At 42.4% G+C, this 20,190-nt stretch overlaps 3 protein-coding genes across 5 annotated transcripts; 1 reads left to right on the top strand and 2 right to left on the bottom strand.

The window, feature by feature from the left end:
- Positions 1–4,970: 4,970 nt before the first annotated feature.
- LOC308111232 (SLC35A4 upstream microprotein) lies at positions 4,971–7,999 on the bottom strand. Its single transcript, XM_080466056.1, has 3 exons — positions 7,948–7,999; positions 7,580–7,678; positions 4,971–7,075 (listed from the first exon to the last, which is right to left on the bottom strand). Exons 1-3 carry the CDS (start codon positions 7,960–7,962, stop codon positions 6,878–6,880), a joined length of 312 nt encoding a protein of 103 aa, XP_080322182.1. The 5' UTR covers positions 7,963–7,999; the 3' UTR covers positions 4,971–6,877.
- LOC308111231 (putative UDP-sugar transporter protein SLC35A4) lies at positions 5,354–6,331 on the bottom strand (the record flags this gene model as incomplete). The annotated part of the gene is made up of 1 exon (XM_080466055.1): positions 5,354–6,331. The coding sequence occupies one exon, from the start codon at positions 6,329–6,331 to the stop codon at positions 5,354–5,356; it is 978 nt and encodes a 325-aa protein (XP_080322181.1).
- Positions 8,000–8,937: 938 nt separating the features above from the next.
- Positions 8,938–19,416, top strand: hmgxb3 (HMG box domain containing 3). 3 transcript variants are annotated; one of them, XM_080465157.1, is made up of 21 exons: positions 8,938–9,124; positions 9,901–10,059; positions 10,161–10,335; positions 10,841–11,350; positions 11,495–11,596; positions 11,740–11,874; positions 11,952–12,184; positions 12,496–12,605; positions 12,692–12,772; positions 13,218–13,300; positions 13,502–13,603; positions 13,785–13,925; positions 14,112–14,419; positions 14,748–14,875; positions 15,795–15,926; positions 16,057–16,241; positions 16,330–16,552; positions 16,697–16,830; positions 17,115–17,234; positions 17,367–17,576; positions 18,171–19,416. In XM_080465157.1, exons 2-21 carry the CDS (start codon positions 9,920–9,922, stop codon positions 18,702–18,704), a joined length of 3,786 nt encoding a protein of 1,261 aa, XP_080321283.1. In that variant the 5' UTR covers positions 8,938–9,124; positions 9,901–9,919; the 3' UTR covers positions 18,705–19,416. The 3 variants fall into 3 exon arrangements, with proteins under 3 accessions (XP_080321283.1, XP_080321281.1, XP_080321282.1); XM_080465155.1 differs by having other exon boundaries at positions 9,022–9,124; positions 10,841–11,362; positions 12,493–12,605; XM_080465156.1 differs by having other exon boundaries at positions 9,022–9,124; positions 10,841–11,362.
- Positions 19,417–20,190: the final 774 nt, after the last annotated feature.

Here is a 20,190-nt window from a genome sequence, read left to right on the forward strand (position 1 = left end):
CACATTTCTGCTCCAACTCCCCACAATTCTCAAATGGATGTCAAACACAGTTCTTGAGTGAAAGGCAAACCACCAGAGAGTCCATGACCTACAAAGTATGAAAACTACAACAAAAAACTTTATTTTCAGTCAAATTTACTGTTAGCACAATCTTGAAAGTGCAGATAATTTTATTTTATACTAAAATGTATATTTTTCTTAGGTTTTCACACTAAAATAAAGAGGAAAAATATTTGACATATATCAATATTAACAATTAACAATATTTTTGTTGTTATTTGAAGGTCATTATCTAATCATTTACTGGTTGGAGATAAAACTGAGCTGCATGTGGCCCCTGGACCAAAATTGAGTTTGACATCCCGACGCGGATGGGCTTTGTGACGCATCAAACATACAAAGATGTTGGAGTCAACGTTCTTAGTCATGACATATTGACAATATTGTTAATTATTAGCGGAAACGTTCACTGTCTTGACTTATTTGTCCTCGCAAAAGCCGTCAGGGTTGTCAAAACTACAAACTGGCTTCCTCCTGAAAGGGGAGTTGCGGACTCAAAGCTCACCAGTGGATGATGGGTGTGGGCGGGTCTTTTGAAATGTCAGTAGAAACTCCGGCAGTTGGCGATGAGAGGCAGGGTGGCGTTTTGAGTAGGGGGTGTGAGCGCAGGCGTGCATCGGAGGAACGAGTGGAGCGCTGACAGCTCATACCAACATGATTAAAAGGTGCATACAGCATGTTGCAGGCTGGATGTTTGTCACTGCAGCAGTAAACCTGAGTGACTGCCAGCACGTGCACTTGTCTCGCTAAAACAAGTTCGACTCTGCAGTGGAAAAGACCTCTTATTCAGCAGGAACAACAACATCCTGTACCTCTTATATTAACATTACAATAAAAGGCTTTTAAGATCTTCAGGCACAGTTTAGTTTACATTCAGAGTCTCATTGCCAGGAATTAGATGAGCTGATTTTGATAACATTATAATGAATATTCCTGCATTCTGCAATGTTACTTTTAATATTTTAAGTTTTTTTTTGTTTTTTTTTTACTTATGAGAAAAACACAAAATCTAGTAGAGTGTGGGACTGAAATAGTTTTTAAATATTTTTACAGATTTTATGTGTTGTACTCTTTCACCCTTCACAATGACCCAGTCGGAGACTTTCTGTGCAAAGTTAGCACTTCCTCTGGGGGGGGTCTCGGTTCCTGTCCCACTCCAGAAAGATGTGAGGTTAATTAATGCCTCTAAAATTGTCTGTAGATATGATTCTATGTTGGATGAACTGAATCGAGGATGAACAGATATGTTTCTTTAGGGGCTGTACAGTGGTGTAGTGGTTTGCTCTCTCAATTCCACAGTACAATTCCGGGATTTTTATGTGGAGTTTTGTACGTTTACAATCTAAGTACTATCCTCCCGCAGCCCAAAAACATGAAAGGTTAGGTTGTGATTATAAAGGCATACCCATCCATTTTTAACCTAAAAAAACTGATGGATGAATATTTTCCCGACTCATCAATAACAGTTGAAAAATTCCTTTTCCAGAGTCAGTCCACTATTGAAGGTCGTGGATCAAATCTCAAATCCTGCTGCCATAACCAGCAATAACCTCCTCCACGCTCTCCTTAATGAAGCCTTAACAGGAAACAGTAAGACCGTCCTCATCTGCTGCATCAACGCACAAGGTGAGTGTGCTGCTTCACATGACGACAACATCAAATTACAATAACTGTGGGCGACAAATGGATTCCAAATTCCTTACAGCGGTGTTAGACGACCAAGCACACGCTGCTTTAGACTTGGCTCAGAGAGTGAGAAATATGGTAACTACGGCTGCTGCTGCCCGATGGAGTCCAAGGTCAGCTGAGCAAGAGATCCGCGAGAGCATCACTGAGCTAAGAGGTGTGATAATGTCACAAGGGGAAAGCCAAGGTCACGGCATTTACAGGCTCGCCGAGCTGACTCAAGACCTGCAGGTAACCCATACAATAATATTACTGAATCGAGCTCCGCAGCAGGTCTGATTTCATTGCTGGAAGTGTCTCCTGTTATCTCTGCGACAGATTGTGAAGAATCAGTCGTGGGAAAAGAGACGAGGGGAGTCAGAGAAGCTGAAAGTCAAATTAAAGGTTGAAACCTGAAATCCTTTTCCGTCACCAAAATGCTATCTTTGTGAAGCGAGTCGTCACGTATTGATATTATCATCAATAGTAGCAGTAGAAGAAGAGATAATTCAGCTCTAAATGTTGAAATCATTTGGCAGAACTGCAAGTCTTCAAATATTAATCAACAGACTGACCAGAGAGGGAACCCAGAAATAATCCAACACCTGCAAGACCAGCTGAGACAGGAGATGGAGGAACATATAAACGGTAACACCCCTCAATTCAAAAAATACTAATGCCGGCACCCGCCAGTTGACTCTGAATGTTTTTCATATTAACAGAAGGAAAAGGGTCTGTTGAAAAAGTCCAGGAGAGGATAGCGAGAATCCAGCAGTTAAAGGAGGCGCTCAGAGAGGAGACGCTAAAGAACGAGACCGACACATTTCCTCTCTGTCAACAGGTAGAAAACACCGACTGGCATTTGAATCACTCAGGACCAAACACAATACCCTTCTCTTTGAACACACTCTTTATGGTAGACATCGTTTTTTTTATAATGATGCTACTACACCCATGTTTCATCAAATGCAGGGGTCATGTAAGGCAATAACACGTTTTTTTTCTTTCAGACGTTTTTGCTCTATGAAGAAGACATTATAACTTTTTGGACACAAGATTTTGTTTCTCCTCCTATTTTTTTCATTTGAAATTGTGATGATTTAGAAACTTAAAAACCCCAAAAGGCCATTTGCGCCTCCGACTCAAAGGCAGCTTCCACCGAGCCGACCTCCTGTGCAGGCCCGGTGGAAGTGGAGTGTTTCTGAAAAGGTCATTTTGCAGAGTTTTCATTCAATTTTGTGCTTACAGGCAGAAAACTCAAAGAGGAGTCCTGCAAATTTCCATATGCATTTTTCCACACAGCTGCTGTGATCCAGGGAACACATGAAGTCTTAGAGATCTATACAATATCATCTTATTTGCTCAGGCTGAGGTTTTGACTTAATTGTAGACATCTACCGGGATTTCGTTGTATTTTGTGGTTCACTTTTTGTCCTGAAATGTAGGTTAAGAGAACAAAAGGAGTGAAAAGTAAAGGGGGCTGTGTATTTTCTCAAACCACTGCATTTCTATCTGGTTGAATAACACATTCACAAAGCTGAGTCGATAGTGTTTTTAACATCTGAATACAATTTATGTGCACTAAAGTGGGCAACCCACACCAAGACATTTATTTTGCCAATTTAATGATTAGTCTCAGTTGGAATACAACAAAGCGCAAGAGCGGAGGAGGCAACTCCAGGACGATCACGGGAAATTAATTCAGGAGGAGGTGGAGAAGATGGAGAGAGACCTGGCACTGGACGAGCTTCCGGTGAGATAATGAGACGCACCGTTGCTTTACATTACTCTGGTTGTGATCTATCTTAGCTGAGGATGCTGAGTCAGTTTACATTAATGCAAGGCTGGATTTATGGTGGGCAGTGGAAAAACCACTGCATTTGCAACTTAATTCTGTTATTTCCTTGCATTTTTTTCTTTTTAACTTCTAAAGGCTTCATCCATTCATTTGTCAGATAGAGGGTCCGCAGAGAGAGCTGCTGGTGCTGACCAGAGAGAGGCAGTTCCTGGTGCTGCAGGTTGAGGCTCTGAGGGCCGAGGCCCAGCAGGCAGAGAGAGACCTGCAGGAACAATACCGCACACACCAGACTGAGCTGCACTGCTTGCGGGAGGAGAGCCTAAAGGTGGGAGTTTGGTTGTTGGAAGTAAATCTCAAGGCAAATTAAATGTCACATTGACATAGTTTGCGTGCTGTACTGTATGTGCAGCATGTAACTGTCATAGCCTGAGTCTTTAACTCAGTCTCTAACATCTAGAATGATAAAGTAGAGAAATTGTTTGGTCTACTGTATGTTTAAATGTTCTACATATTGTAATTTTTTCACTTTGTCTCGGAAAAAAGCTCCATTGTCGGGCTGTCAGCTCTCACACACAGCGTGTGCAGACTCCAATATTTGACTATAAACTTATTCTTTTCCAAGCTGTAGTGTTTCGCACATAGAGACGTTGATTTGACTACAGACTACACACAAAAAAAGATGGTCCATTGTTACTGTCTTCAACTGCCTACCTATTAACACTCACACTTTGATATCATAGCCTGTTAAACAGCTTTTAATTTCTCATTTTGCATTTATTACCTTTCAGTTCCAAGACAGTATCTTTTATCTTTTCCTCATCGGATGACTTAATGTTGGCAAAACGCTATTTAAAACCCCCCAAAAAACATCTATTAATGATTGAAATGAATATTGGAAAAAAAGGTCATATACATACATACAGATATACAAGTCCTATGCTGTATTTTGTTTCTGATGTGTCTACGGAAGACAAATGTACCGACAAGTCTAGAAAAACTGAGCGATCTCTGTAATAAGCCCTTTGTTCAAGTGCTTTAGTAATTTGTATCAGCTTGTTTTCGTCCTGTGGCTCTCTAGGTGTTCGGAGTGTTTCGTCAGGTGAGCGAGCAGCAGAGGAAGCTTTCAGAGGACCGATACAGAGCCGTGCTGCTTGAAGCCGTGCAGGACGCCATCTACCTATCTGCACACAACCAGCAACTGCAGGCCGACAACAAACAACTCTGTAAAGGTCAGCGTGTATTTACAAAGCATGTGACGATCATATTACAGACAGGCGTAAATATTTCCTTCTTTTTTTTTGGTTTGTTTCACAGCACTGGGAGAGTTAAAGGATGCTCTGGCTGTAAGAGGCGATCCAATGGCTGACCTGAAATCCCAACAGCAATGAATACATTATTATGGTATATGAATCGGGTGTATCATTTATGAAAAAGACTAGGATAAAAAGATGTTTGACAGTTTAATGGTTTATGACATGCTGTATAACTTTATTATATTGTTGGCAGAGGATGTGATACAAAATGAAAAAAACTAACAAAAACGAGACAACAGCAGCAGTTTAGAATGTTTATCTTAACATATATCATCTACCTGTATTAAAACAATAATTTACTGAAACAGTGTCAAGACCATCAACTCTTTATCAATCTGCTGGAAAATCAACAACTTTGGGGCAGATTCTCAAAGGAAACTGAAGGCAGATAAATAAAAGGCAAAGAAAAGAAAGAAAAACACTTCTGAAAAATCTAATCTCAAGAGCTAAAACAATATCCTGGCAGACTAATGAGAGCATCTGCTAGAGTTAAATTAGCTTTATTTATTTAAAAGCTTTACTGTCTGTAATAAAGGTAAGCGGCCAGTCCGACCGTGACAGCAGGTAAAAGGAAGAAAGGAGTGAGCTGCAGACCTAACACAGCCCAAGACAGTAGAGCATTGACCAGCATGGAGCAGGAAATGACAAAGAGTCTGGTGATCCCGCTGCCATGCTTGAGAACCACAGACATCAGGAGTCCATTAGCCGCTTGCCCTGATATGATGACCCACACCAATCCAGAATAGCCCTCCAGAAAGCTCTTGTCACTTGCCAGAGAGGACAAGGAACACAGCAAATTGATTGCCACCCCGAACATGTAGAGGTAGAGGTTCTGCAGGCTGAGTGGCAGCCTCTGGCTCTTGAGCACCATTTCTGTGTAAACTGCTGCCAGCCCCGAAACGAAGCAGTACAGCAGCACGAGGAAAATCCCCCACAGTGTGATATGAAGCCTGGGACCTTCCTCGGCACTCTCGGTGTCTTCTAGATCGAGGCTGCTATAACTGTGGCACACCCCTGCGAACATGAGGAGGCCCAGGGCGAGCCACTGAGAGTTCCGGAGCCTTCGCCCCAAACAGAGGGAGTAGAGCAGAGCAGTGGAGGCAATTTTAAGATTAGAGAGCACTTGGTATGAGCTTGGGTCCATGTAAGCCTGCATGAGGACAACCAGGTTGTTGTTGAGGGCGTAGAGTACGGCGGGGACTGCGTAGGGAGCCACAAGGACAAAGGACGGAGGAGCATGCAACGCTGACGTGCCGTCGGTTACGACAAGGGTGGCCAGAGAGATGAGGAGTTTAGCCACCTCGATCATTACGACACACGAGGACGGGTTGAAAGGGACTTGACCGTCTTCTTTGGTGAGCGTGATGAGAGGCGCATGAGAGCCATAGATAAGGACCATCAGGCCTAAAAGGACACCCCACTTTATCTTCTTCACACACTCACTCTTCAGCTTCACCGAGGTTGCCGGCCCCACGTTCTCAATGACGATCATCATGAACAACACACACAACAAACTCTCCTAATTTGAACTAACCTGAACACTATTTGTATTGCAAAATAAACCCTCACTTCTAGTTCTTTATAAGTAAATCACTGTCAATCTCAACCATTGGAATATCGTTCATTAAATACCGGATTCAGTTTTTCTCTATATAAATCTGTCGGTGGATGCGATGCTGGAAAATAAAGCTGTATGAAAACTTCACAGGAAATACCGCATATTTTAAACATGACCATAAATGAGTTTTGACAGCTGCTCCAGGCAGCTCATCTAAAACAGGCTATGAAATGTGAAAGACCAATTTATAAACCCCTGAATTCACAAGGTTTTACATGGTGTGTGACATTGGACAATACAAAGAAGAAAAAAAAAAAAAAAGCCTAAAATAAAAGATTTATGGAAATAGCCAGTCTTTTTTTTTGTTGTTGTTGTTGTTTTCTTCCAGTTAAAGGAAAATATCCATTATCATCCAGTTTACATCAATCCTGAATTCTCAGTGAGCTGTGGCTTGTTACTGGCAAACCCAGCAGTCAGCCCAAATTACTTGGGTCCTTTTTTCAAACTGCTCACATAGTCTCTCACGGTCCTTTCAATATTGGGCACTTGATAGTTCTGTGCCGCATAAATGCCAGTGGCTGTTCCCAGCAGCACGCCCAGGATGGCCGAGGAGCGTAGTTTGGCCACCACATAGCCGGCCAAGAAGCCTTTCAGAAACGGCGACCCCAACACAGAGCTCCCCTACGGGAACAACACAATGGACATAAGCCTCATTTCTACTGGAGATCTGACACAGAAAAAAAAAAAAACAATGAGCGTGATGAGCAGGAAACTATACTATAATGGCGATCCTACATCTCTACGTACTAATTCTGAAGCCTGAGCAATTCTAATTGTTATATTCTGTTATTAGGTAATTTCCCTGTGTCAATATGACCACTGTGTGGCTCATATGAATCATTATTCAAGGTTGTTTTGTGTGTATTTGAGGCAGTATTTGATCTCAGTGTGATAATTATTGTATTTGTCGTTCGCTTTGTGTTGAAACAATTTTCTGCTCTAATCTGCATCACTCTGATATCATTTATGCGTCTTCGTGATTATTTCACAAATCTGTTATAAAGCTCTGTTGTAAACGATATAAAGGGTCGGTGATCTGTGCAGACACATACAACAATATTGGGTATAGTCTCACTTCGCTGCCAGAAGACAGAACCCACATCCACGAACACGAGGGAGATTTACCTGAGGAAGTCCTGCCGAGACTTCACTCTCCACTCTCCTCTGGATCTCCTCCAGTTGGGTTTTGAGCTGATTTAGATCTTTCAACTGTTTTAGAGGATCCTGAAATAAAAGCAGACCATGAGATAAACATGATATATTTCAGATCTGAGGGCGATCTGACCCCCTGTCGGTAAACAGTTTTCTGGAAGTTTTCTGCCTCAAAGGACGAGCCGTTTCTCGGCGAATCCTCTCCGATCTCACTCATGGCAACACGGAGCTGCCTGCGACTCACACAAACCAGCACGTCGGCTGCTCTTGCTCTCGCTGCCATTTCACCAAACAGGTGAAGTCAATACATTTGAAGGTAGAAAACAGAGAGGCTCGCTCACCTTGTCATCCGCCATTTTTCCTCAGCGAGTAGATCTGGCATCGTTTAGCAGGACTGAGCTGCTGCTTCAACTCGATTAGCTTAGACTGGCGATCCAAAGTGTACGAAATAAAACTTAGTCGAATGTGTTTGCTTGTTAAAACAAATTGAAGGGAGAGAGGAGCAATAGAAAAAGTAAAACAGACCAAATATGTATCAACAGACTTAGAGATACTTCAGAAATTATATAGTAGGAGAATATGGTTCCTGTAATTTAAAGGAAAATAAATGTACAACTAATACACAAATATTTCCACGGAGTATCTCTATTTCTATTAGTTGTTCCTTTACTGTATTATATCTGTTTTTGTAGCTATTCATGTTCTTACTGTCCTTATAGAATAGAATGGCATTTTATTGATCATTTACAGGAAATTGCTTTGTTTCAGCAAAACACACACACACAAAATTATTAAACAAGAAATAGAATATTGCTCAGCTAGATTGATAGATAGAGAGATAGATAGACAGACAGACAGACAGACTGATTAGATTAAAATTTTGAATTAAATGTAAATTAAAAATGCTTCATGCCCTCGGCTTTTTTGTTTATTGGTGTTACTTTAGTGTTTTTAATTCATTCATGTATTTTTCATCCTATTATTAGATTCGAATTGTGATTGTGTATCTAGGAGAATAATGCATTTGTCTAATTTTCATTATTTTAAATTCTTTGAAATTGTGTTAATGTATTTGCATTACACTAAAAGTGTGTTTGGAGGGCCAACAAATAAAGCCCTATACTACCATGCATTGTGAAAAAAGTTATTATTATTATCGATGATAATAATAATAATAATAATAATAATAATACAAACAGCGCCCTTACATGGCCCCTTACAGATACTGTCCACTGGAAAAACTTATTATTTTCACGTGTCAAAAACGTCCTCTGTGATTGGTCCGTGCTGGTTTATTCTCGACTGTGATTGGTCGAAGACCATGGCAACAAAGCGCCATGTTTTTCGCAAGACGTCGAGAAAACGAAGCTACTTTAAAGCTCTTTCACGTTTCTGTTTTCCACTTAACATGAAGCATTGGCACTTTTCAGCACTACGCACCGTGGTCACAATGCACAACTTGTCCGGGGAGTCGTAGTGACCGCTCAGAGCAGTTTGCAGAGCCTCGGGTCATCGTAGGTAAGGTTTTCAATAAGCAGGGATTTCATTGGATAACGGACGGACTGTGCAGGCAGTATGAACACACGCCATTAAACCTGCTGTCAAAGCACGGAAGGAGCTGCGTTTTTAACGTCGATACAGTTCATATCTGAGCCAAATGCACCGGGGACAGCTGGAACGATGCGTATATCAGCTGCTTTAACGAGCCCTAATCAGCTGCTATTGCTAACTTACCTCTATTATGAGATAATGGGGCCGGGACCCCCAGATACATGCACATTACTGCATGTTCAGTCGTGTAGTTAATAGATTATGCAGCATCCGGAGTACAATGAACTCGTGGACTAGTACACCATAAAAAGTTCTCCAGCATTCATCTTCCTTTACATGAGACACTGACAAATACAAGTGTAAAGTCCCTCCAAATGCGTCAAGGCTTTATTGACATTTTGCACACATGAAGATCACAGAAAACCCAAGATCACTATAAAGTTTGTCTTTATTTTTCACGAGTTCTTCTCCTGTAAATTTAGACAATTTACAAATTGATATATCTTAAAACATTAGAATAATGACACCCACAAAAATCAATGTAATCTTGGTGCAGCTTGTCAGTGTATAATTGAACTCTGGTTGAGTTTCTTAACGTTTATTTTCTTTTTTTTTATCAGTTCCTAGAATTCCCAGCATCCCCATACAGCAGCAGGAGCTTCATGTGACCTCCAGCTGGCAGACTTATGCACTCATACATGGCACAACACAACTCATCTAAGGCATTTTTTTTTTTCATTTAGTCCAAGATCCTTGGGAATCATGGAGAAACTGGAGATGTTTGAGGTTGTGAAAGTGACTGAGGAGGTAGAGAGCAATTACAACCAAATAGAGACGATGACCCCAAAGAAGAGAAAGAGTAAAGTTCAAGAAGACAATACTGAGAGACCCAAAAAGCCCAGGTAAAGTCGATATCAAAAAGGTTGTGTAGCCACTTTCTGAATGCTCACTGACGTTGAAATTAATTTGTGAAATGTGTGTTGTTGTTGTTTTTTTTTTTTAGGTCTGCCTACCTTCTGTACTACTTTGATGTTCACCAGATTATGCAACTGGGAATCCCTAATCTGCCCCAGTCGGAGATCAACAAACGCATCAGTGAGAGCTGGAAAAGGCTCAGCGTGGCAGAGAAAAGCTACTACCTGGAGAAAGCCAAGCTGGAGAAAGAAGGCATGGATACAGTAAGTTACATCTTTCTTTCAGTGTGTACAAAGTGCACGAGCAGTTTTTGTACCTTCAATTTATTTTACACCGATAATAAAATAGAAAAGCTTTCCATATGTAATTATTTAAGTAGGAATCCAGAAAAAGAAAAATAATATTTGATGAGAATGTATTAGTTTGCAACTTAAAATTTCTGCTTTTCTTTTGAAATTGTATTTGTTTACCGTGTAAATCTTAATACCCAAGTTCAGACAGTCAACACTAATGGTTTTGTGCTCAACAGTGATTCATCATTCACCAGTTTCTGATAGAAATCTAAATAATTGTTGATGTCCAAAGAAGAGTGTCTATCATTGACCAAACTGGCCTACATTTTTAGGAATTTTTCCCTCTGGGATTAATCAAGTATTTCTGTTCTATTCTATTCTATTCTATTTCTTTTTCTCAGTAATGACTGAATTCCCCTGAGTCCAGTAAAGTGAGCGAATGATTCAACACTTTATGTTTGTGCTTCTCTCCCAGTCATCTCTTAGCCCCTCCAAAGATCTGCCAGGTTTCCGTAAAATCCTACCGAGGACCAGCTACTATGTCTTGTCTGAAGACTGCTCCTCCAATCACCAGCCCGGCGGCTCTTGCTCAGAGCCAGGCGCAGAGTCTCTGGACAGTCCTGCTGAAGGAGCCATACCCTCAGTATCTGTAACCCAGGAATCCCAGTTCCCGCCTCTCGGGTTGGGTGAAGAGATCGAACTTTCTGAGCACCCCATTGTTGTTGAAGACATAGCAGAGGAAACGGCAGACATGTCTCCTCCTGTGGCCTTCCAGGGAATCCCGCCCTCATCTTCCGCCTCCTTATCAATCCAAGGATCGGCCTCCACAGATGGCCACGTCTCACAGGCCTCGGCTGACCTTGTGGCAAATGTGACCACGCAGACAGGAAACGAGACAAGAGCTGCCAGTAGTGAATACTGTGGGACAATGGTGCAGCAGGCACAAGGGGAGGCTGCGCAGGTGGTAGCCATCATACCAACACAGGTAAAACTTACTGTAAATGTCCTTCTTTTCCTACATACAATGCTTTTATTCATTTCAACTGTCAAATATAGATGGGACTTCAAAAAAACTGTGTAAATGACCTTTTAACCCCAAATAGTTGTGCTCATTTTTCTCTCACTGCAGATTGAGTCCAAGTCTTTGGCGAGTGTCAGCACTGTGGGCCCAGTGATGATGGTTCCTGTACGAGCTGGGATGGAGAAACCCACCAAACCTCCATATAAAATGGTGAGGACTCACCATACGAGTCCAGTCTGAGCATTCAGCCCTGACGGTTTTGAAATAAAGAATGCTTTCACGTAGGCCCATGGTGTTTGATCAGTCAGACTTTGGAGACATCATTGAAGGTTTTCAACTCTTTCCTTTTGCAGTCTGCGAAGACTTACACCAGAAGAGGTCATGGGAGGTGTCTCAACCCTGGCTGCTCATTTATGTACGTCACCCGCCACAAACCACCAACATGTCCTGAATGTGGCAACCATTTAGGCGGGAAGTGGATACCTGGGGTAAGGGCCGTGTAATTCTTTAGAAGCATGCCGTTTGAAACACAGTGCCATTACATTAAGCTGCATTCATGAATCAGGCAAAGAAGACAGAAGAAAAAGGAGCTCCTGAGAAAAAGACGCAACAGACATTAAAATCCAAGTCAAATCAAAACTCTCAGTCAACACCAACACCTCCTCAGAAGAAAAAGGTTGATATTAAAACAAACATCATCACAAACAACAGAGACGCTCAGCAGATTTTCAAAAAGCGTGCACTTGCAGCTCGGACGCCACCAGAGGGCAGCAGCATCAAGACACAGGCTCAGACGAGGTGAGTCTCACGCAAATGCTGGCTGCTGTGTGGACTTCATAGCGCGTGTCATTGTTGGATGAAAAGAGTGCAGACTATGTAGAACACCGACTACAGATGGTAGTGTTGAGAGTAGTTAATATATCAAACATAGTTTCATTGTTTGTTCGTGCTTTCACCCTTCGTGCACTGGGATCTGTTGCAGTTCCCCACAACTAGTTTAATAAAGTGCAGTAGAAAGAAGATGGATGTACTTATTGCAGTTGTTTACTTAATTCTTGCCAACAGTTTGCACCTTACATAACACATTTTCTTTCTCTTTCATCAAGTAGACAATTGAAAAACAATCCTGAAACTGCTTTAGTGGAGAGTCAGGACAGGAGCACCGTGGCTGCGCACAAGAGGCCCATGAGACCGATCCTTCCTGCTTGCAACAGTACAGGTGAAACAAAACAACACTCTTTTCCTTGTGTTAAATAAAAGATGATTACACATTGAGTTACAGTTCTGCTCGTGTTTGTGTTTCAGGCCGGGCTTTGTTTCAGTTCATAACTGTCCTTCCAGAAAAAGGAAAATGTCAGAGTGCAAACAACAATAAATCATCTTCTGGTACTGCACATTTGATTTTGATTATTATGATACCAACAAAGACTCTGTGAAGCAGTAAGACATCTTTAGTCCGAATTTCTTCGCACTATTGTTGTAAAGTTAAGTTTTGGTTTTTATTAAATTATTATTGAATTATTCTACTTCTTCTCATAAAGAAAGGAGATTATTCGGTCTGACTCAGAAAATAGTATTATAAACATTTCATCTCAAATCCAACCCTCAAAAGAATGCAAAATCTAAACAACGAATATCTTTAACCAATCTATAATAGCAAGTTGGATATAATATTTAGTTTTTTAAAAAATTTTTTAACTCAATGACTTGCAGGTTTATTACTTATAATTCCTGTCATTGACTTGCGCTGGCTCATGTTTGCAGTACTGAGAAGCAGCTTTCTGTGAGTGTACTCTGAGATTTCTTCTGTCACCCGTGTTTCTAACCTCAGGGCCTCAAGAGAGTTTCTCAGGTCTCAAACCCAGCACCCTGAAGCAGCTCGGCCTTACAGTCCCACGAATCACAACTGCCCAGGTTACACACACACACAACACACACACACACACACACACACACACACACACACACACACACACACACACACACACACACACACACACACACACACACACACAATTGGCCTCTATTTGTAGAGAAGACAATAACATCAATACATGCTGTAAGATTTTCATCACAGTGTCCTTTAATTCACTTTTCTCACTCTTGTTTCTACAGGATACAGACTCAGCAGACAGAAGCCAGTCTGTCTCTCAGACAGACAAGATTGTGAACGTTCTGTCCTTTGTTCCTTACAAACGGCAAACCGTTTCCAGCTTTGTGAGTTTACTCCTTATAGTTTTTTCTCATCTCAATGTCAGTGACCTCGCTGGTCAGAGTGTACAGTGGATTGCAAAAAGTATTCATACTCTCCCGCTTCAAGGGGTATGAAAACTTTTGCGAGCCGCTGCATTTTGTCCGAGTATGCTTCTCTTGATGTATCTCCTCCAAATTGTCCCAGGACTTGGGACTGTCCACAGCACGAGGCAGGGGTCATTGTAGAAATCCGTCCTGTGACTACATGTATAAGAACAGACACAAACCTGCACTGTGCCCCAAATGTGGCTTCGAGCTCACTCAGAAGAAAACCAAGACAACAAAGGTAAGCTAATCATCTTTTAATGAAACTGTAGATTTTCTTGACCAATGGAATAATCAGAGAGCTATATTTTACAAAATAATAAAAAAAAAAAAAAAAGGGCTTTTCATTAATAACTGCCAACCAAAAAGGAATTCCCTTAAATATGTGTGAATGTGAAAAAGTGTGTGTTCTTCTTTCCTTTCTCAGTCAGAGTCTCTGCTGGATCCATACCAGGCCCTGAGTCCTGCTCAGAAGGAGATCCAGCGCCAGAGTACTTTGCAGCTACTGCGCAGCTCCCTGCAGATTCCTGAGAGCGAAACCGAGCTGCAGGAAACATTATCGCTCATTCAGGAGCTCAACCGCCTTCAGATTGTTCTCTTCCAACGGAGTGACCAGCAGCCGGAAGGCAGCGGGGAAACCGAGACGCTCGTTGAGTCTGGATGGCCTCAGTTCTATGAGTCCGCAGCTACTCACTGTGGTCTGTGCAACTACCCTCTCTTTAAAGGAAGTCAGAGGTGAGAAGATGAAGATCACTCCTGTTCTTTTTGTTGGTTCCGTTGTTTGTAGTTCTCACTGCACTGCAACCGATCTTGCATTCAAGTTTAGTGTCTGTACATTTAGTTTTTTCTTTTGTTGCCTGGTTCCCTGATCTATGCTACCGTTTGTATGTTCGTGTGTGTGTGTGTGTGTGTGTGTGTGTGTGTGTGTGTGTGTGTGTGTGTGTGTGTGTGTGTGTGTGTGTGTGTGTGTGTGTGTGTGTGTGTGTGTGTGTGTGTGTGTGTGTGTGTGTGTGTGTGTGTGTGTGTGTGTGTGTGTGTGTGTGTGTGTGTGTGTGTATTGTAGTACTGTCGCAGGACAGGAGGACTGCTGGCTGCTCACTGAAACTCTGATGCAGACGGCTTCTTTGCAGCTCAAAGTGTGTCTCAATGTTCAGTGTCTGGCCCTGCACAGCTTCACCAACCTGCATCCAGGTAAACATACATGACAAGTGTGCGCAAAGAGTTTTTACTGACAATATTGTTACAATTTCTAAATTGTACTCGATCACAAGTAAAAAACAATCTTTGTTAACTCCCTGGATAGAAGTAGCATATTCTCCTCTCTCAGACTACTCAAAGTAAAAGTTAGCCATATTTAGTTTTATTTTCAGTTGGACTAGTTCATTTCAGCTCACCTGTTAAAATGTATTTTTTTCAAAGCAGACTTCTTTGACAAAAAAAGTGGATAAAAATTACATGATTTACTATATTCAGTAAAGAAAGATAAATAAAAACCTGACATTTCTGTTCAATACCTCAGCTTGTTGCCTACAGAAATTGCTGATTAAAACATTTTAATATTCAATATATGAGTTGACCAATTATCAACTTATTGGTTAAAAAGGTGCAAAATAGATTCTTGTGCCAATATGAGTATAATTACAACTTAATAACCTGATGTGAGTATTTGCAATGCATTATTACCGCTCTTAGTACATCATAGACAGTTTGTTGGGTTGCTGAGTCCCTAGTACTTCACTAATCAGCCAGAAGGGGGCATCACAGCATTTCTTTGCATAGTCCTCAAAGATTCCAGCACATGGTGCTTTTTTCCACTACTTCCTCTCAAAGACTTATTTTCAAAATGTTCTAGAAGTTTCATGAGAATGCTGATTATCATTATATTAAAGATTTCAATCGTAAAATCACGACGTCTGGCATTTTCTGATAATTGTCTGTTTAATGTTAAATGTTTAGGATTTCAGAGTTGTTAGATTTAAGGCCGAAGACAAGAAGCCTTCATGATGTGTATTTATGGTAACTGTAACCCTGACTAACTATGAGCAGCTTGTTTTGGTTTCTGTTTTGTTTTTTCCCCTATAAGTCTACTCACTGATTCTCGCTTTGAAAGGTTTGTTCAATATCGGGAACCGACTGCTTGTGAGTATTGACCTGTTCCTTAAGATCAGAACCAGCATCAAACTGGGCCTGTCGCCCTCTCAGGCAGTCAGGACTGTCCTCGACCACGCCCCCACTCACCCCGGTGAGTCCGACGGCTTCCCCATCTACTGGAAATGAATCCTCCGTATTGGTGTCTGGCTTTTCAAATGTTTCTCTCATCTTCTCTTTCTGTTTTTTTTGTTGTTGTTGTTGTTGTTGTTTATTTGCGTCAGTCCATGCTCTCAGTCCAGAAGAATCATCTCAAGTGCAAGAACTTCTCTTGAGTGGCTACTGGGCCTTTGAATGTCTGACGGTACGAGATTACAACGATATGATCTGCGGCGTTTGTGGCGTTGCTCCGAAGGTGGAGATCGCACAGCGACACACAAAGAACGTGCTGGAGCTGAAAAATGTGGAGGTGATTTTGCACTTCACTTGCGTCCTCCTCAGGGCCGTGGCTAGTGAGAGTGTTGCGAGCGTTTGAATGCTCTGTGGCGTCTCCGCAGTTCACCTGGCCCGAGGTTTCCGTCGCGGACGAGGTGCACGTGGACGACTTCTGGCTGACCATGGAGAGCGAGGCCATCGAGCAGGCGGCGTTCCCCACGGACATCCCCATCACACGGGTGGATGCCTCCATCATCGCCCCCTTCACCCCGCCGCTAATGAGAAGTCCCGTCGTTATCAACACAGAGAAGGACAAGTTTCTGTCAAATACGCCGCAGCTTTCAGGTACATGAGATGAACCCGTCGTCCACACAACCGACTCTCTCACACTTTGAAGACGGAATAACAGCATGACGCTGATGTTTGTCTGCTGTCTGGAATGGCACCAGATCTTCTTTTTAACGTGGTAGTTCGCATCATGTGTTTCAGGAGAACCGTCCATTTTGGTCCGCCTCATTCATGACGGTGAACTGAGGCTCAGCCAGATCGAAGATCACACTGAGGACGAGTTAAGAGCGATTCTGGGTCGCTGTGGAGCGACTGTCAGCCCGGGCTCCACCAAGGTGTGTACATGAGGCCGAGGAAATGGGAAATGGGCAGTTATTAGTCATAAGGGTTAGTATTTTATTACCATGTTGATGATACTAAGAGCGCCATTGTTACCCAAGCGATGCATTTCTTGTTCAAATTTGAGGAATCGCCTCGTTTCATTGTGGCTGGGGGAGGCTTTTTTGGGAAATTGCTTTGCATGTGAACTTTAATCTACTTGGTACAAAGGTTCCTTTAATTATTATTCCAGTTTCTTATGTATTGATGAAACCGTTCTTTCTGCCTCCCTCCATGTCAGGCTGAGCTGCTGGCCTCTCTGGTCTCTCTGTACACACTTGTACACAGTGGCCTGTCCACCGCCTCACAGCCTCCCGCACATCTCACTGCTGGCAAGCTGTCCAAGGTCTGCCCCCATAAGGTAAAAACACTTTGATTGGGAAAAAAAAAAGGTACATTCAAAACTTGTATTATAGCAGTTTTTTTGCCATGGCAGCCAAATAGACTATAATTATTCTTTTTTTCTTTTGTTATCGTCTTTGCCCGTCTCCAGGTGGTATGTTCCTCCAAGTACTTGGTGAGAGGCGAGACGGCTCGAGACCACGTGGACCTGCTGCTGTCCTCGCGCTACTGGCCTCCGGTCTACGTCTGCGACTGCGCCCGTCAGGTGGCCCTATGCGCCGACATGCAGTATCCAGAGCTGGCAACCCAGATGTGGGGCAGGAACCAAGGCTGCTTCTCTGATCCCTTTGAGAAGCCAGAGGTGCGTGACTCTAATCACATTTCCCAATAAAGCACACAAAGTTTTTCTTTATTTATGCGTTCCGCCTCTCACTCGTGGTCGGGAAAATCTTGTCTTTCTGGCAAGACTGAAATTTTGTGAGAATTACTCAACCTAATTAAGGCACCTCTGCCACTAACTCCACTGTTTTGCACTCAGACGATCCACGAGAAATGTGGGTTTGTTGTTGTCTGTAGAGGAAGTCTGTGGAGTTTAGAAAAAAAGTACATTTTGTGTCCAAATGATACTGCAAATAAAACGAGGAACTATTGTGTGTCTTTGGTAGGATCTTCACATTAGATATTTTTGAACAGAACCCAACCCACCAAACACTGACTAACAAATAATTTGTGTTTTTGTTTTTTTAAGGCTCGTTGCCTCATAGATTCTCGATCGAGGGAAAACATTTAGGAGTGTTAATTAGTTTCTTGCCACATACAAGACTCTACCAAACCTTACATGCTGCTCTTTAACTCTTCAATTGTTAAAGGATTATTTGGCATGTATTTTCTGTGAAACATGTAAAGTTTTCTTTGTTACATGCCTCAGATTATTTCCCGTTTTTTTCCTCGTCAGCTCGTTTCATGCGACGAGCTGCAGGAGCAGCCGTACAGAGTCGACCTGTCCATGGTGGCGGAGAACCAGCAGGTCCACCCCGTCACCAGATCTTCCTCCTGCTGGCTGGTCCATCCTCCAGCGGCCCGGCAGCCCTCTGCTCCCGAGCACCACTCCATGGGGCTGTGCGGAGACCTGGAGCCCTACGTCAGCCTGGTGGCCGAGCTGGAGACGGAGCGGGGGGAGAAAGAAATGACCGAAGAAATGGAGGACGGCGCAGCGAAACAAGCCATGGTCTTCAACAACACCGCCTATTATTACCTCTACAACCGTCTGGTGGATTTCCTGGCCAGCAGAGACATTGTGAGTCAGCAGATCAGCCAGGTTGTGAAGGCCTGCCAGCCCGGGGAGGTGGTGATCCGGGACGCTCTGTATCGACTGGGCGTGGCACAGATCAAGACGGAGAAGGAGGACGATGGAGGAAGCGAGCCTGAGGCACAGACTAAGGAAGGCGAGATGGAGACTTATGAAGTCGTCCTGCCTGACAACGGTTAATATCAGCAGAGTAATGCCCAGGTTTTACTATTTATACTGTCGAGTAGCTCAACTGCAAATGTAGTCTGATCTATGGCGTTAGCAGGAGGAATCTAAATATGTATAAGATGGCCTGAGGTTAAAAAAATGTTTACTTTTTATTACTATGGAGAATAGTTCAAAGTGTTAAGTGCAGATTGAGAGGACACTGAAGGAGGGAGTGTTTTTACCTACTGCAAGCTTCAAGGAACTTTTAACAGTCTTTAACACAAGTGAGAATAACAGTAATGTGAAGGGAATGGAGACTGAACCTGATGCCTCTGAAATGACTGACGGAATGTTTATTTTTGTCACTAAGATGTCTTCAGTAAAAAAGAAGAACTTGCTCAAAGAATGTATGAGAGTGATACACACACGAGGGCTACGCCTTCGTTTTCCAGAGACTGAAAGAAGGATTACATCCTCGCTGTGCATCACCTCGACATGCCAGTATTCAACCATTAAGCTTTTTTTCTCACCTGCTGCCTATGTTACTGACATTTGCTTTTAACAACGTGACGATAAAGTACTTACGTGTCAACTGTACTGTATATCATATTGTGATAACGGACCTTAGTTTGTGGCCTTTTGGGCATTTTCCAGATGAAAAATGAAAGATACCATCAGGTATCTCAACTTATGTGAACCTGTCACTTCTAAAAAGCAGCTGACAATAAATCGCCCGCTTCAAGTATTTTCGACTGATTTCTTTTGTTGTGAGTAAAGATCTCTTCCACAGTTCTTGCGAGTTGTAGTCGAATACGGCTCAGGAAGAATTGAACCTGCATTGAGGCTTCGAATCATCAGTACAGACTCGTGTTGGTCAAAGGTCACAACGGCAAACGTGAACATTGTGTAGATCGAAGCTCCATAAAAAAAGAGGACGTTTGCATTCAGTAAATTGTTTTGATTTAACATTGCTATTTGAAAATAAATCTCAAGGCATTGAAAAGCCTGTTTATTTCAAAAAGTTGCGGAGTTTAATATTTCAAACCGGCTTGAAAGAGGATGAGACTGATGTTCCAGCCACCTTCTTCCTCGACGACTCGGTAAATAAATCCATTTCTAAACTTTTTTCCTGTCTGCCGTTTAAGTGAGCATACCAAGCAGGGGGGGATCAAGGGTCAAAGTACTTTTCCACCATCGCTTCATAAACGACCTCCAATATCTTCCGACTGACTCCACAGAGTCACTGTGAACATTATCTTCAATTTACAGTTACCAATTCACTTGACGATTGTGTCTCCAGCCCTGGAGAATTTTGCTCAAGCCCTGGGTGGAAATGCAAATGCAAAGCGAGTGAGCAGGAGAAATTAAGTCTACTGTGTTTCACAGTGCAGCTGACAGAGACAGAAAAAGAAATGGGAAGATTATGTTGCTTAGAAATCTGAGTTTAATCCTGTGGGACAAGGTTTAAACTGTAGACACGGTTCTTAATTAAATAAAAAGTGTGCGCCACACTTAAGAC

Source organism: Lipophrys pholis (genome assembly GCF_963383615.2).
Source record: "Lipophrys pholis genome assembly, chromosome: 6".
Classification (NCBI taxonomy): domain Eukaryota; kingdom Metazoa; phylum Chordata; class Actinopteri; order Blenniiformes; family Blenniidae; genus Lipophrys; species Lipophrys pholis.

Coding starts and splice junctions, on each gene's coding strand:
- LOC308111232 (XM_080466056.1), bottom strand. Junction 7,076..7,579: donor TCTCGGCAGGACTTCCTCAG/GTAAATCTCCCT, acceptor TTGTTCCCGTAG/GGGAGCTCTGTGTTGGGGTC.
- hmgxb3 (XM_080465155.1), top strand. CDS start 9,920: ATGGAGAAACTGGAGATGTTTGAGGTTGTGAAAGTGACTGAGGAGGTA. Junction 10,336..10,840: donor AGAAAGAAGGCATGGATACA/GTAAGTTACATC, acceptor CTTCTCTCCCAG/TCATCTCTTAGCCCCTCCAA. Junction 11,363..11,494: donor CAACACAGGTAAAACTTACT/GTAAATGTCCTT, acceptor CTCTCACTGCAG/ATTGAGTCCAAGTCTTTGGC.